General features: G+C 41.0%; 1 protein-coding gene across 6 annotated transcripts in view; it reads left to right on the top strand.

The window, feature by feature from the left end:
* The window catches only part of OCRL (OCRL inositol polyphosphate-5-phosphatase), a 55,887-nt gene that overhangs the window by 33,474 nt on the left and 6,088 nt on the right, over positions 1 to 16,325 (top strand). For 5 of the 6 annotated variants that reach the window (XM_087860005.1, XM_087860004.1, XM_087860003.1 and 2 more), the window contains 3 exons: positions 578 to 743; positions 1,006 to 1,241; positions 15,014 to 15,037. In XM_087860005.1, the coding sequence (XP_087716131.1) occupies positions 578 to 743; positions 1,006 to 1,241; positions 15,014 to 15,037 (426 nt within the window). The remainder of the gene's footprint in view (positions 1 to 577; positions 744 to 1,005; positions 1,242 to 15,013; positions 15,038 to 16,325) is intronic. The other variant, XM_087860002.1, reaches the window with a different exon arrangement.

Here is a 16,325-nt window from a genome sequence, read left to right as displayed (position 1 = left end):
TTGGTAGAGAAGGTGGCACAGCAAAGTGGTGAGAACCGTGTGTGCTGGAGTCAAACTGCCTCCATTCTGATTCCAGCACTGTCATTTAGAGGTGCATGTCTAACTCTCTCAGAGCCACGGTTTCCTTTTCTGGTTCAAGGGGTGGTTGTGAGGATTACACAGGTTAATACATGTGAAGCTCTTAAAACAGCTCCTGGCACGAAGTAAGCCCTCAGATGTTAGCTGCTCTTATTTAATATTTCAGAGTTGCTGGTTAATTCATATCTCAGGAACCAGGACTTACTTGGTCACTGGATGAATGTCCTGACCCAAGGTTGGGTTACCCTCTTAGGATCTCAGGAACAATCAGAGTAGCTTAGAGAAGTAGCAAGAGCTGCCTAATTCCTCCTCTGCTGGTGTGAATACAGTAAGAAATGAGAGAGCATGGTGTACAGCTGGCCCACGTGGTGAATATATACAGCAGTTGTGCACCTGGTTAATAATTACTTTATTCTTATTCATATTCTCTATGGAATAATCCAACTGACATACTCCCCCTACTAGTGATGCATGTTTGTGTCTGTCTGTTATTCCCCAGTTTGTGTTTGAGAATGTGAAGTTTCGGCAACTACAAAAGGAGAAGTTCCAGATCAGCAACAATGGACAGGTTCCCTGCCATTTTTCTTTCATCCCTAAACTTAATGACAGCCAGTACTGCAAGCCATGGCTTCGGGCTGAACCTTTTGAGGGCTACTTGGAGCCAAGTGAGTTGTCCCTTTACCATTGTCTCTGCTTGCAATGCACCATCTCCCCATGACTCCCATGCCTCTCTTTGTTTAACTTCTTGTTTTCTAACCACATGTCTTACCTTCACTGTCATTATATTGGGGAGACCTCTTTTGTATGTCCAGTGTCTCCTCCATCACTTGGTGATTTTTTAGAAGACACTACTTCTGTTGGTTCTCATCTCCCTTTTGCTCTTCCACCAGAAGTTTCTGTTACCATGTGTCATTTCTTACATTTCAGATGAGACAGTGGACATTTCCCTTGATGTATATGTCAGCAAAGACTCTGTGACCATCCTGAATTCAGGGGAAGATAAGATTGAAGACATTCTAGTCCTTCACCTGGATCGAGGCAAAGATTACTTCTTGACCATTAGTGGAAATTACCTCCCAAGTTGTTTTGGTACATCCTTAGAGGCTTTGTGCCGAATGAAAAGACCAATCCGAGAAGTTCCCATCACCAAACTCATAGACTTGGTAAGAAACATCCTAAGACATGGGACCTCCTCTAGATGTAATTTTCACAATACTTAAGGATGTCCTCATTGTCTCTGTGCTTTCTCTTTTGTTGGGGTTGGGAGAATTGTCAGGTGATAAATAAAAGCTAGAATGTCACTTTAGCACTACTTTCGTTAGATTAAGCCTAAAAGGAAAGAGAAGAGAGTAATCTGTAATTGGCTCTTGTCAGGAATATAATATGTAATACTAAATTCACCGAATTAGATTAAAGGCTTCCTTCCAAAAGTTCTAATGTTTATTTGTTATGCTCTTCATACTTTAATTTTTTTTATTTTAATGTTTTTTTATTATATTACGTTAGTCACCATACTTTAAGTCACTCTTGTATAAATTAGCATGTATGCAAGGTACAGTAATTGGGGGGGGGGCAGTATTATCCTCATTAAACACATGAGAAAGCTGAGGCATGGAGACAAGAACTTGACCAAAGTGGAATAAGTTAGCGACATGTCTGATTCCCAGTCTGTAACTCCTCACTGTATCATCATATCTCATCCCAAACTTGGCTGCATGTTGCAGCCCAGACCTGTAAATGAACCTCAGAGTACCTGTCTCAGAGTCCCCCAGGGGTCCTTGAACAAGTACACATTCTCCCCCCGCCCCCGCCGCTACCCCCTCCACCTCTGACAATGGAATCACAGTCACGGGGCGCAGGGCTTAGGAACCTGCATTTTATCAGCATCCCAGATGATAATAATGTGCCCTGAAGTGTGCTGCTTATTTAATGGGACTCACTTAACAAAGGCAAGGAGTAGGATTTCCCCTCCCTGACACCAAGCTCTAATATCAGTGCCCTTATGGAAGAAATGCTTATTATCTTCAGGAACATAAACTGATTCAGTAACAAGCTCATCCTCTTAAGAACTTTTCTTCTCAATGAAAATATTGCTGCACCCAAAGAGTACAGACCTCTTTGGGCTATAAAAGCATACTCTTGGTCTTTTACCAAAGAAAATGAGGTGATGTGACAGCCATACTTTATCATTGCTATTAGTATTCATGTTGATCCTTTCAGCCTCGCCAGAGCAGTGATTTTATCATCTAGTGAGGAGGGCTAGACCAGCGGGCAGGCTTCTGGCTTGTCTGAGTGTGATCTGTTCCGTTGCCATGGAATTGTTTTAGCTATGACTCAGATAGCAGATTAAAACACTTGAGTCCAGTCCCAGCATTCTTTCTTGGAATTATACTTGTTTCCTTGAGCCCTCATGACTGGGTGTATTACCTCTGTTTGAGAGAGAACCATTTTCTTTAGAAATTCACATCCGTGTATTCTATTATTTCTTATGATACTTGTTTTTCTTTTACCACTATATTCTGTCTTTCAAATTTAGTATTTCACCATTTAGGATATATTCCTAATGAAATTTCCCCTTTTTTTCACTGCCCCCTTCCATCCATCCTAAACACCATTCCCCAGCTTTCTTTTTCCCAACTTTTAATTATGAAAGCAGCAAATGTGCTGAAAAATTGAAAGAACAATACAATGAACCCCTACATGCCTTACAGATACAGATGTGGGTTTTTTTTGTTTTGTTTTCTTTTTTGCTGTACCATTTGAAATGAAGTAGTAATATGTCATTTCACTGGTGAACACGTTAGCCTGCCTCTCTTAAAAAAGACAATTTCTTTATAAGCACAATACCATTATTATGCCTAAGAAAACTAGCCACTCCATATTTCAGTTTCTCCAGTTGTCCCAAGAATTTTTTGATAGCTTTTTGAAGCCAAAAACTCATCTGGATTCACGTAATACCTTTGGTGAGGTCTCTATAGTCTCTTTTATTTATTTATTTTTTTAATTTTATTTATTTGAGAGAGCGAAAGTGAGCACAAGCGGGGTGGGGGACAGAGGGAGAAGCAGACTCCCCGCTGAGCAGGGAACCCAATGCAGGGCTCCATCCCAGGACCCCCAGATCATGACCTGAGCTGAGGCGGATGCTTAACTGACTGAGACACTCAGGTGCCCCTCTGCAGTCTCTTTTAGAGTAGAACAGTTCTCCCCTTTTGTTTCTTTAATGACATTGACTTTTAAATAGTCCGGGACAGTTGCCCAATCAAGGATCCACCATTTTCTAAATTTGTCTCTTCCCTCTTGGTAACTGTTTAAATTTAATCCTTTCATACTCCTTCCTTTCACTTTATTTCCTTTAAACTGGAAACTGGTTTTATTTTTGGCCAGAGTTGGCAGAGGCATTATGATACCCTTTATTGTAATTGTCCTATATTAATTAGAGTGACTGGAAGGAGGCTCAACCAGCGTGAAAATGTTTTATTTTGTTTAAAATATTATCGGGTAATTCAGTGTTTGACCATGAATAGGAAGTAGCCAAAATCTTTAATGGAGTTAATAATGGGTCTGTAGGAAGCCCTTTTCCTCCGTTTTTGTGCACAAATGATTCAAGGTTTAAAAAAATAGAATCCTGATAATTTTTTCATTATTAAATTCTGAGTTCTTATTAAATTGTATGTGTGTGGTCATCGTTTGTTCTTTTAAAGCTTTTATTTTGTAGAATATAGTGTTTTGATTCTTTCCACAGCCTTAGTCACATTTCAGTATTATTAATTCCTGTATTTCATTGATGATGAAGTTATCCATGTAGGTGTGGGGCGATAAACAAGAAATCTAAGATTATCTGTACCCCATTTGTAATATCTTCCCATTCTGTTTTGACTTGATTTTGACCTTCTGCAATGCTTTCTTATATTTGTTCATATTTGTTCCAAGACCCAAAATGATATTTCAGATCCCATTGATACCTATTATCCTCTATTATATTATTTACTCTAAAATTTTGGGTTCAGTTCCTATGTTGACTTTCCATGTACTGTTTCAGAAAGATTCTTATGCCACACCCTGTTCCCACCATATGTGAAATGAAATAACTGGCATAAATCCTTTTCATTTTTCTTGCCCTTCTCAATGATAGTGACTTTGCCGCTACTAGTGTAGTTGGAATTACACAAATGGCAAACAGAGGAGAATTTGTAATTATTTTTATTCTTTTCCAGAATAAAGATAGATTTTTCTGGTTTATTAACTAGCATATTAACTAGCACATAATCATCAATATTCATTACACATTGAATACAAAGTATTACGGAGTTTATGTGGGTTCCTGTAATTTAGTGGTGTTGAAAGTTTACTTATGTATACAATATGACTAAATTCTAAATCAAGATTAATAGGGAATTTGGTTAACAGTAATCTAAGCATTAGTTTTACTGGCTGATGTCCAATGTATTTGGTAAATCAATATTTTGGAAAGGCATTTAGAATGAGAGTTGTGAAGCTTGTAATTTGTATTAACAATAGATTCCTGTGCCGTTTACTCAAGCCTTATATGCCATAAAAGCTTATTGATTGACCAGCTAATTTCCATAAAAATCAACCTCAGAATCAGCCTATTTTGGCTTTTTGAATATTTGATTTATGTAACATTAACATAACTAGAAACAAATTCAGCACATAAGAATAAAGTGGACTAGAAAAATGATTTGGGGTTCATCATAGAAGTATTTTGAGTCAAGTCCACATACTGAAGAAGTATGTATTAACATATTGGGTGAGCAGGTCCTTCCAGGTGTAAGGGACATCATGAATAAATGTTAGAAGGTAAAAGCAGAAAGACCATTTATGAAAAATTGTAAGATTTCCCTGGAAAGAGTGAAGATTAAAGAAAAGAGTATATGAAGCTGGTTGGGTGGGTTGGAAGCAGGGGATACAGAGTCTTGAAGTCAACAGATGAGTTTGTGCTAAAGTCACAGGGCATCTACAACCCTCAGAATGCTTTTATGAGTAGTATGAAGTTGTAAATTGAAATATTTGGAGGAATAGTCTGGTGTTGCTTATAGACTGGACTAATGGAGAGACCAGGTTTGAACTTACCACATCTGGCTGAAGGTGTTGCTGGTAGATACAAAGACAAAAAAGGTTGAGGGATGGATGGACAGACTATATTTGCTTGGGGACATGTTTATTTGGAGAACGGTATCAAAGTTTGAAATAACAAGAATAACAGCTTGGTGATTAATCCGTCCCCAGTGATCTTTTCACTATTTGTTTACTTCATCTTACTGATCCAACCACTCATTCCTTATCCTGTTAAGTGTATGGTTTGTGTTTCTTTATAGTTCATATGAACGAATCCTTTCTAGAACTTTGATATCCATTCAGTTTCCTGCTTTTTATTTTTAAATTTGAATCTGCCTCTAAGTGTCTCTTTTACATTATTTTAACTGCATTTACCACTTGCAAAATTCCTCTATGGATGAATGTTGGAGTGAATAATGATTTGCAATGCATTTGTAGCGTGCCATGGTTGCCCCACTGGGGAATCCTGAATTAGGTTCCCTTTTTAAATGTTATCAACACACAGCCTTTTGCAGAGAGTGGGTAGGTCAGTTGAACTAAGTGATTATCAGCAACCTTAGGACTACCTTAGCAGTATGTTGTTCATTAGTGGAGGCTAAGTGGTGTTTCTATTTTCAGAATCAGGCCTAGTGTTAAAATAAATGTTATTTACATCTACTATGTGCCTGTAGCCAGAGAAGTAAACTCTCAATGTAAATGTGCTGCTCCTCCCCCAGTATCTAATCAGAGTCCTTTTGATTCTTCTTTCAGAGTTTTCTCTTTTATCCATTCATTTTTTTAATGATTTTTTATTATATTATGTTAGTCACCATACAGTACATCCCCAATTCCGATGTAAGGCTCGATGATTCATTAGTTGTGTATAACACCCAGTGCACCATGCAATATGTGCCCTCCTTACTACCCATCACCGACCTATCCCATTCCCCCACCCCTCTCCCCTCTGAGGCCCTCAGTCTGTTTCTCATAGTCCATAGTCTCTCATGTTTCATTCCCCCTTCTGATTACCCCCCCTTTCTTTATCCCTTTCTTCCCCTACCGATCATCCTAGTTCTTATGTTCCATAGATGAGAGAAATCATATGATAGTTGTCTTTCTCTGCTTGACTTATTTCACTTAGCATTATCTCCTCCAGTGCCGTCCATGTTGTAGCAAATGTTGAGAACTCGTTCTTTCTGATAGCTGAGTAATATTCCATTGTATATATGGACCACAACTTCTTAATCCGGTCATCTGTTGAAGGGTATCTCGGCTCCTTCCACGATTTAGCTATTGTGGACATTGCTGCTATGAACATTGGGGTGCATATGGCCCTTCTCTTTACTACGTCTGTATCTTTGGGGTAAACACCCAGTAGTGCAATGGCTGGATCATAGGGTAGCTCAATTTTTAACTTTTTAAGGGACCTCCACACTGTTTTCCAGAGTGGCTGTACCAACTTGCATTCCCACCAACAATGTAGGAGGGATCCCCTTTCTCCACATCCTCTCCAACAATTGTTGTTTCTTGCCTTGTCTATTTTTGCCATTCTAACTGGCGTAAGGTGGTATCTCAGTGTGGTTTTGATTTGAATTTCCTTGATGGCTAATGATTTTGAACATTTTTTCATGTGTCTGTTAGCCATTTGTATGTCTTCATTGGAAAAGTGTCTGTTCATATCTTCTGCCCATTTTTTGATTTGTTTATTTGTTTCTCGTGTATTGAGTTTGAGAAGTTCTTTGTAGATCTTGGATACCAGTCCTTTGTCTGTAGTGTCATTTGCAAATATATTCTCCCATTCCGTGGGCTGCCTCTTAGTTTTTCTGACTGTTTCCTTGGCTGTGCTGAAACTTTTAATCTTGATGAAGTCCCATAAATTCATTTTATCTTTTGTTTCTCTTGCCTTGGGGATGTATCATGAAAAAGTTTGCTTTGGCCGATGTCGTAGAGGTTGCTGCCTATGTTCTCCTCTAGAATTTTGATGGATTCCTGTCTCACATCGAGGTCTTTCATCCATTTGGAGTTTATTTTTGTGTATGGTGTGAGATAGTGGTCAAGTTTCATTCTTTTGCATGTAGCTGTCCAATTTTCCCAGCACCATTTATTGAAGCGGCTGTCTTTTTCCCACCGGATGTTTTTTCCTGCTTTATCAAAGATTAGTTGCCCAAAGAGCCGAGGGTCCATTTCTGGGCTCTCTATTCTGTTCCATTGGTCTATGTGTCTGTTTTTGTGCCAGTACCCTGCTGTCTTTGTGATCACAGCTTTGTAGTACAGCTCGAAATCTGGCATTGTGATGCCCCCAGCTTTGTTTCTCCTTTTCAACAGTTCCTTGGAGATTCGGGGCCTTTTCTGTTTCCATACAAATTTAAGGACTATTTGTTCCAGTTCTTTGAAAAATGTCCTCGGTATTTTGATCGGGATAGCATTGAAAGTGTAGATTGCTCTGGGTAGCATGGACATTTTAACTATGTTAATTCTTCCGATCCATGAGCATGGAATATCTTTCCATCTTTTTATGTCTTCCTCAATGTCTTTCAAGAGTGATTTATAGTTTCTAGAATATAGATCCTTTACGTCTCTGGTTAAGTTAATTCCAAGGTAACGTATGGTTTTTGGTGCTATTGTAAATGGGATGGATTCCCTAATTTCTCTTTCTTCGGTCTCGTTATTCGTGTATAGAAATGCAACTGATTTCTGAGCATTGATTTTGTATCCCGCCACGTTACTGAATTGCTCTATAACTTCTAATAGTTTGGGAGTGGCTTCTTTCGGGTTTTCCATATAGAATATCATGTCATCTGCGAAGAGAGACATTTTGACTTCTTCTTTGCTGATTTGAATACCTTTGATCCCTTTTTGTCGTCTGACTGCTGTTGCAAGGACTTCTAGTACTATGTTGAATAATAGTGGCGAGAGTGGACATCCTTGTCGAGTTCCTGATCTTAAGGGAAAGGCTTCCAGCTTTTCCCCATTGAGAATAATATTTGCAGTAGGCTTTTCATAGATGGCTTTTATGAGATTGAGAAATGTACCTTCTATTCCTACACTCTGAAGGGTTTTAATCAGGAAAGGATGCTGTATTTTGTCAAATGCTTTTTCGGCATCGATTGAGAGGATCATATGGTTCCTGAGTCTTTTCTTGTTGATATGATGTATCACGCTGATTGATTTGCGAATATTGAACCACGCTTGCATCCCAGGTATGAATCCCACTTGATCGTGATGGATAATCCTTTTAATGTACTGTTGGATTCTATTAGCAAGTATCTTGTTGAGGATTTTGGCGTCCATATTCATTAGGGAGATCGGTCTGTAATTCTCCTTTTTGAGGGGGTCTTTGCCTGGTTTGGGGATCAAGGTAATATTGGCCTCATAGAATGAGTTTGGTAGCTTTCCTTCTGTTTCTCTTTTTTGAAATAGCTTTAGGAGAATAGGTATTATTTCTTCTTTGAATGTTTGGTAGAATTCCCCAGGAAAACCGTCCGAGCCTGGAGTTTTGTTATTTGGAAGGTTGTTTATCACTGACTCAATCTCTTCATAATTAATTGGCCTGTTTAAGAAATCAATTTCTTCCTGTTTCAATCTTCGTAGTTTATAGGTTTCCAGGAAGGATTCCATCTCTTCCAGATTGCTTAGTTTATTGGCATATAGCTGTTGATAAAAATTTCTAATAATCCTTCCAATTTCAGTGGTGTTCGTCGTGACCTCTCCTTTTTCATTCATAATTTTAATAACCTGGGTCCTTTCTCTTTTCTTTTGGATAAGTGTTGCCAGTGGTCTGTCAATTTTATTGATTCTCTCCAAGAACCAGCTTCTAGTCCTGTTGATCTGCTCTACTGTACTTCTGGTTTCTGCTTGATTGATTTCAGCTCTAATTTTGGTCAACTGCTTCCTCGTGCATGGATTAGGCCTGTCCCTCTGTTGCTGTTCCAGCTTCTTGAGGTGAGAATATAAAAACTGCATTTTAGATTTTTCTATTCTTTTGAGTGAGGCTTGGATGGCTATGTATTTCCCCCTTAGGACTGCCTTTGCAGTATCCCATAGGTTTTGGACTGTTGTATTTTCATTCTCATTGGTCTCCATAAATTGTTTAATATGATTTTTGATTTCCTGGTTTATCGAGTCATTCCTGAGCAGGATGGTTCTTAGTCTCCAAGTGTTTGAGTTTCTTCCAAATTTTTCCTTGTGGTTGAGTTCCAATTTCAGAGCATTGTGGTCTGAGAATATGCAGGGGATAATTTCAATCTTTTGGTATCGGTTGAGACCTGTTTTGTGTCCCAGAACATGGTCTATTCTTGAGAATGTTCCATGGGCATTAGAATAGAATGAGTATTCTTTGGTTCTGGGGTGTAGTGTTCTATATATATCTATGAGGTCCAACTCGTCGAGTATGGCATTCAAAGCCTTTGATTCTTTGCTTAGTTTTTGCCAGGGTGTTCTGTCTATTTCTGATAGTGGAGTGTTGAGGTCCCCTACTATTAATGTATTTTTATCTATATGTCTCTTTATTCTGGTTAAGAGTTGGCTTGTGTATCTTGCTGCTCCCCTGTTGGGGGCATATATATTTATAATTGTCATATCCACTTGTTGAATACTTCCTTTAAGAATAATATAGTGCCCTTCTGCGTCTCTAACTATAGTCTGTAGTTTAAAATCCAATTTATCTGATACGAGAATTGCTACCCCAGCTTTCTTTTGAGGTCCATTTGCGTGAAAGATGGTACTCCATCCCCTTACTCTCAGTCTGAATGCATCTTTGGGTTCGAAATGAGTCTCTTGTAGACAGCAAATGGATGGGTCATTTCTTTTTATCCAATCTGCAACCCTGTGGCTTTTTATGAGAGCATTTAAGCCATTAACATTAAGACTGAGTACTGAGAGATATGATTTTAATGATGCCATGTTGCCAGTAAAGTCTTTGTTTGTATTGGCTGTGACTTTCTGTTCTGTATCCCTCTTGGGGCCTTTTTACTTTTATAGAACCCCCCGTGATATCTCCTGTAGGGCTAGTTTCGTGCTTACGAACTTGGTTAGTGACTGGCGATTCTGAAATGTCTTTATTTCTCCATCAATTCTGAATGACAACCTTGCTGGATAAAGGATCCTTGGCTACATGTTTTTCTCTGAAAGAGCTTTAAATATGCTCCCCCAACCCTTTCTCTCATTCCAGGTCTGTGTAGACAGGTCTGACGTAATTCTGATGCCTTTGCCTTGGTACGTGAGAAATTTCTTTGCCCTGGCCGCTTTCAATACTGTATCCTTGCATCTAATATTTGTGAATTGCACTATGACGTGACGTGGCGTAGGTTTGTCGTGGTTGAGCTTGGGAGGGGTCCTCTCTGCCTCTTGGACACGAATGTTTGTTTCCCTTGCTAGATTAGGGAAGTTTTCAGCTACAATTTGTTCAAATATCTCTTCTAGACCTCCATTTTTCCCCACCCCCTCGGGGATGCCGATGATTCTAACATTGGATCGTTTCATTGAGTCAGTAATCTCCCGTAACCTACATTCGTGGGCTTGGATTTTTTTAACACCAGCTTCTATTTTGGTTTTTTTCTCTATTAACCCATCCTCCAATTCACTAACCCGTTCCTCTGCTTCTGTGACCCTGGCCGTCAGAGCCTCTAGTTTTGTCTGCATTTGGCTCATAGAATTTTTAATTTCTGTCAGATTCGCTCTCATTTCTGTCCTTAGGGATTCTATATTCTCAGTAACCTTTTCGTTAATAGTTTTTTCAATTCTACTCATCATTTTGACCATTGTTACTCTGAATTCCATTTCTGATACTTTGGTTATATCCATATCCATTATTTCTGTGGCAGAGGCCACAGACTCACTGTCTATTCTTTGCTGGGTGGGGCTTCTCCTTCTTGTCATTCTGATGAGGAGAGGTTGCGGGGTTGTCCAGAACCCAAATTATTGACTGGGTCCCAGGCCGTGCCCCTTGTTTTATAGGGATCTTAGGGATGTGGGCTGCTTCTTTAAAGATTTTATTTATTTATTTATGTGGCAGCCAACCAGCGAGAGAGGGAACAGAAGCAGGGGAGTGGGAGAGGAAGAAGCAGGCTCCCAGCGGAGGAGCCCGATGAGGGACTCCTTTCCGGAACGCCGGGATCACGCCCTAAGCCGGAGACAGGCGCTCAATGACTGCGCCACCCAGGCGCCCGGGTTGTGGGCTTCTTGAATTTTCAGCCTGCCTTCTGTGTTCTGGGGGAGGGGCCTGCCGCGCCGATACTCAGGCAACCCTGTTTGGGTAGAGTCTCCGTGTCCCCTGCAAGGGGTAATGGGAATGGGCACTCTCTGAGCCAGTATTTCCAGGCTTTTGTTCTCTGGCGGCTTTCCCTGGCGGTCTGCTGTGCCTCTTCTGAGAGTCAGAGCAGCAGCGGCCGAATTTCAGCGTCTGTCACTGAACAGAGGGATTGCGGCCCGTTCTCTACTAATGTTCTGGCCACTTTAACTCTGTTACTGTTGGTGCTGCTCAACCCTGCAGCGTCCCAGGATGTGCGCCCCACACCCGGCGTCCCTGCCCTCACTTCCAGGGCCGGCGCGTCTCTGTCCTTTTTGTTTCTAACGCCGCCAGCCGCCCCGCGAGCTCCCGGATCTCCCGGTCCCAGTCTATGCCCGGTGAGCACACCAGGATTCCGGGGTTCCGCGAGATGCCTGGTGGCACGCGCACCCGGCTCACGGTCTCAGTCTGCTGTTTTGCGGGTGCCTTCCGCAAGCCCCGCCCGCTCTCCCATGCAAGTGGGTACCACTTCCCGGCGCCCAAATGCGGCGGCTCCCTCCCCCTTCGGTTTATCTTCCAATATCTGTGCACGGTTTCACGGCTCCCCGCTTCGTACCTCAATACTCAGCGCTGGAGATGTTCATTTGTAGAGATCCAGATGTATCTTCCTGTGTCTCAGGCTGGTTCCGTGGTTGTTTAGGCTGGTCTGGTACCAATCCAGCTCGACTCGGGGGACCGGCTGAAAAAGGGGTCCCCACTCCTCCGCCATCTTAATCCATGCCTATCCATTCATTTTTTTAAAAAAATATTATTTTCCCATTATTTAAGTGTTTACTCCTTTTTTACCTACCTTGATAGCCTTTTAATAATTCCCTTTGCCTTGTGATGTCTGGGTGGCTCGTTCAGTTGAGCATCTGCCTTCAGCTCAGGTCATGATCCCAGGGTCCTGGGATTGAGTCCTGTATTGGGCTCCTTGCTCAGTGGGGAGCCTGCTTCTCCCTCTGCCTGCCACTCCCCCTGCTTGTGCTATCTCTCTCTCTCTTTGACAAATAAATAAAATCTTGGAAAAAATAACAACAAAAAACAATTCCCTTTGCCTCTATCACTACCTTTTCATTTTTCCTCTTCAGGGCTGTCAGACTGATCTTTCTGTAATACAGCTTTGGGGCCTATCACTTCCTTAAAGGTAGTCCGTGCCTCCCCATGCCTATTAAATACAATCCAGATTGCTTTACCTGTCATTCAGGTTCCCCCAAAGTCTGACTTCAACATTCCTTTTCATATTTATTTCCCACTACTTTTCTCAACATCCCCCCATGCTTCCTGCGGAACAGACGACCAACTTCTCCCTACTCTCACCTTGGGATTTACCTTCTCTGAACCTGTGTTTATTTTCGCCCCTTCCACTTATAGTGTCCCCACCCCATCTCTGCTCTTTAAAATCCTATGAATCTTTTAAGGGCTAGTTAGGTCCCATCTCCATTGTAAAAAGTCCCCTGATAGCCCAAGCTGAAAGCCATCTCCTTCCTTTGAACCCCTGTTTTGTTTTCCTATTAACCATTTATTGAAAACCCATATTTGTGAATTATAACAGTATCAGGCTATAAATTCTGGGACTTCTTACCTCAGCTCAACTGCAAACCCAAGTCAGGGACCATATCGTTTTCTTCTGTATAGCCTCATTTTTCATCCTCTCCCCTACCACCAACACCCTCCCACTAGTAGATGGTCACTGCTCGAAGAAAACTTCTTTGAGGGCCTGATATGACAGGTTAGTATATGAAAACTCTGCCTAGTTTTACTCATCGTGGCATGTGGCATGCATTCATGAGAGGAAAAATAGAGAAGTCTGTTACGCAGGCAGGTTCTACGATTTCTTAATAAATAATCCTAAATTTTATAAAAAGGTTGTACTCCAAAATTGTGTTAAATTAGATGTTTGGCACTCAGAATTTAACTTTTAAATAAAAAAAATATTGTAATTATAATACTATAAATATCGTATATTTCATAAAGCAATATTACTCTGATTGTTTTTATCTCATTTCATATGTAGTATTTAGAACTGTAGGTAAACCTACAAGAGCCTGTTTAATTCATAATGTATCTAACAATACTAAAATATCTACCCACCATATATATAACAGTCATTTGGGGAAAATGCGTTTAGCATTGCTATTTGGAACATCAGGGAACACATACTTCCCTGCCTCCAGCCTCCTGCACATCTTTCATAGTAAGATCAGGACTTCTCCTTTTACTGTCAGACCTGAGAAGTGTGATTTATACTCAGGTTCTTGGTGGCCCATGGCAGAATTGGGAGGATTCCAGTTGGGTGTTGCTGGGGAGGTGCTCGTACACTGCACTACCTCTGCCCTACCATGCCTGGATTTTAGGCTGCCTCATTGACCCTATAAAGTAGATATTATTCTCCCTGTCTTGGAGATGAAGAAACTGAGGCTTTACAAAGTTTGGTAACTTGCCTAATGTCTGTACAGAATTAATCAGAGGCAGAACAAAGATTTGAACCCAGGACTATCTACCACCAGTGCCTATGCTCTCTCTGCTAACAGTGGTGCTTTGTTTCTCACTGTCTTTTTCACAGCTTTTCCCTGCCTTTCTGCCCAGGAAGCAGCTAGATTGTACTTTTTGAGTTGTCTAGGGGACCATAGTGGTAATGATTGTAGAGTCCATCAGACCTGAGTTCTAATCCTGATCCTGCCACTTAATACCTAATAGTATGACATTGGCAAATAATTTAACTTCTCAGAGCCTCGGCTTCCTCATCTGTAAAATGGGAATAATACCTACTTTGCACACTTGTGCAGACTAAATGACACTGTACGTGAGCACTTTACACAGTTCCCACTACATGGCATGTGCTCCCTACGTGGTGGCAGCAGTTATTGTTGTGGTGCTTGTTACTGGACCGTAATAAGAGCACAAAAGACAGAGACCATTGAAAGGTGCCTTCTTCCCTCTCCCTTGCTTCTCTTTTTCCTCTTATACACTATAGGAAAACACAATAGGGGATAATGATGGGTCTTCTGGTCCACAACGGTCTGAAATGAAATAAATGTACAATTCAGAGGGTCCTCCATATCTGGGGACTCTCGGGTCCTTTGAAGAGGGGAGTAGGTATGGGGCGAGGGAAAAGAGTGTGGGATACTGCTTAGGGGGACAGCTAGGGGGAGAGGAATGGGAGTAGAGAGGGGAGAAGCCAATCGTCTCCTTCCGAATGGCCACTGTTGGACTCATATCCGCCCATCGGGTGGCATTTGGATGAGGTAAGAAGCCACACAGTGTAGCAGCAGGGCCTGCCTCCAAGCAGCACGTGGAAAGGAGCCACCACCGGGCATTTGGCCAGGTCAGCTGGCAGCTGCCAAAGGAGACAAAAGTCTAGGACTGCACATGTTTCTTGAGTGATAATCTCAATAAATTGCATGAAAATTTAATATGTACAATAGAGAACTTTGCATATGAGAACATATTCCATTTTCAACAATTATTTATCTGAAAAATTTAAAGCTGTTTAAAGTGTATGTATTTAGTAAACTAGTGAGTTCTCATAATACTGATCTGTTTCTAATTCTGTAAAATAATTCAAGTAATTTTCTGTCTGTCAATGACTTTCTTTTCCTGCTCTGCTCTCAGGAAGAAGACAGCTTCCTAGAAAAGGTAATGCAATCCATTGGTGGTTATGTGTTTCCTGTGATTGATTAACAGTTAACTGTGGTCCCTGGAATTTGTCCCTAGTCTTACCCGTATCAGAGTCCTCTGACTCCATGAGAATCCACCAAAGTCCTGCCAGCTGTCTTTAAGTGTGTCTGAAGCACAGAAAAGATTTTTGCTGCACTGTCATCATTGAGACCCAGTACATAAAAGCAGTAGGACTCAAGTTCCAGTTTGTATGTTTAAAATGAGAAGTAACTAAAGAGCTGTCTTGATCTATCTGAAAGCTCATGAGGTGGAGGAGGGTACTGCTTAGCTGTCCTCTGTTTCCAATGATAGTAAAACCAGAAGTGGATTTCTTTTGCATTAAGAATGATTTGGGGTTAGTGACAATAATGATTAATTACTGCAAGAATACACAGATGTATGGTTAAACAGAGCATAGAATCATCGAGCTGAACGAGATCATAAGGGATCATCTGGTCCAGCGCTCTGCCTTCAGACAGGGTAAGGTGTTTTCTCGATTCTAATAGACAAGACAACCAAGGCCCAAGAAGGTTGAAACACTCACCAAAGCCCTACTGCTCCTGACATCAGGGGTGTGGGGCAGAGGGGACTAGAACCCAGGTCTCCTGAATACCTAGTGAAGGAAGCTAGTAAAGCACTCCTGCAGTGCTGGGCCACCTTCCATGTTCAGGCTGGATGGTGTCTGGCTCCATGCAGGCCTATAAAGTAGAGAAACATGGGCTTGAAAAACATTTGTAAAGCACTGTCACATAGTATCTAATGTGATCTAATGTGATCTCCCCATTTGGTGGAGTTTAATGCATTTTGATGATGGGGTTGGTGTACTGTTTTCTGCATTAGTTATTAGCACTATGGTTTCAAAGTGCGGGCTTATCAGGCACCAGATGTGTCTTGTTGAAAGAAAACAAAGCGTGCCTGATTTCCCTTTGAAAATGAGAATTCAGGATCATTTGTGGACTTTTGAGAAAGTGTTTCTTGTGCATGATCTTTCTCTAGACTTTAGAGACACAAGTATGACATTTCATATTATCACACATGAATTTGAAAATGGATAGTGGATGATGTATATAACCTACTGACATTTTATTAACCTTTTAAAACCACTAAGGATTGAGGCAGTTCAGATTCCCAGCCCTTCCTTGTTAATAGCAGGCCAGGTTGTCTTTTCATCTCAGACAGGGCCTTGTATTGCCTTAATGCCTTAGTACAAGAAAAGCGCCAGTTGGATGTCAAATTTTTAAAAAAGTACATGAGTCAGTGCTGAATA

Source organism: Ursus americanus, chromosome X (assembly GCF_024610735.1).
Source record: "Ursus americanus isolate L20-20 chromosome X, mUrsAme1.1.p, whole genome shotgun sequence".
NCBI classification, from domain to species: domain Eukaryota; kingdom Metazoa; phylum Chordata; class Mammalia; order Carnivora; family Ursidae; genus Ursus; species Ursus americanus.
Note: the sequence above shows the minus strand (reverse complement) of the source record. Positions and strands in the feature narration are given on the sequence as shown.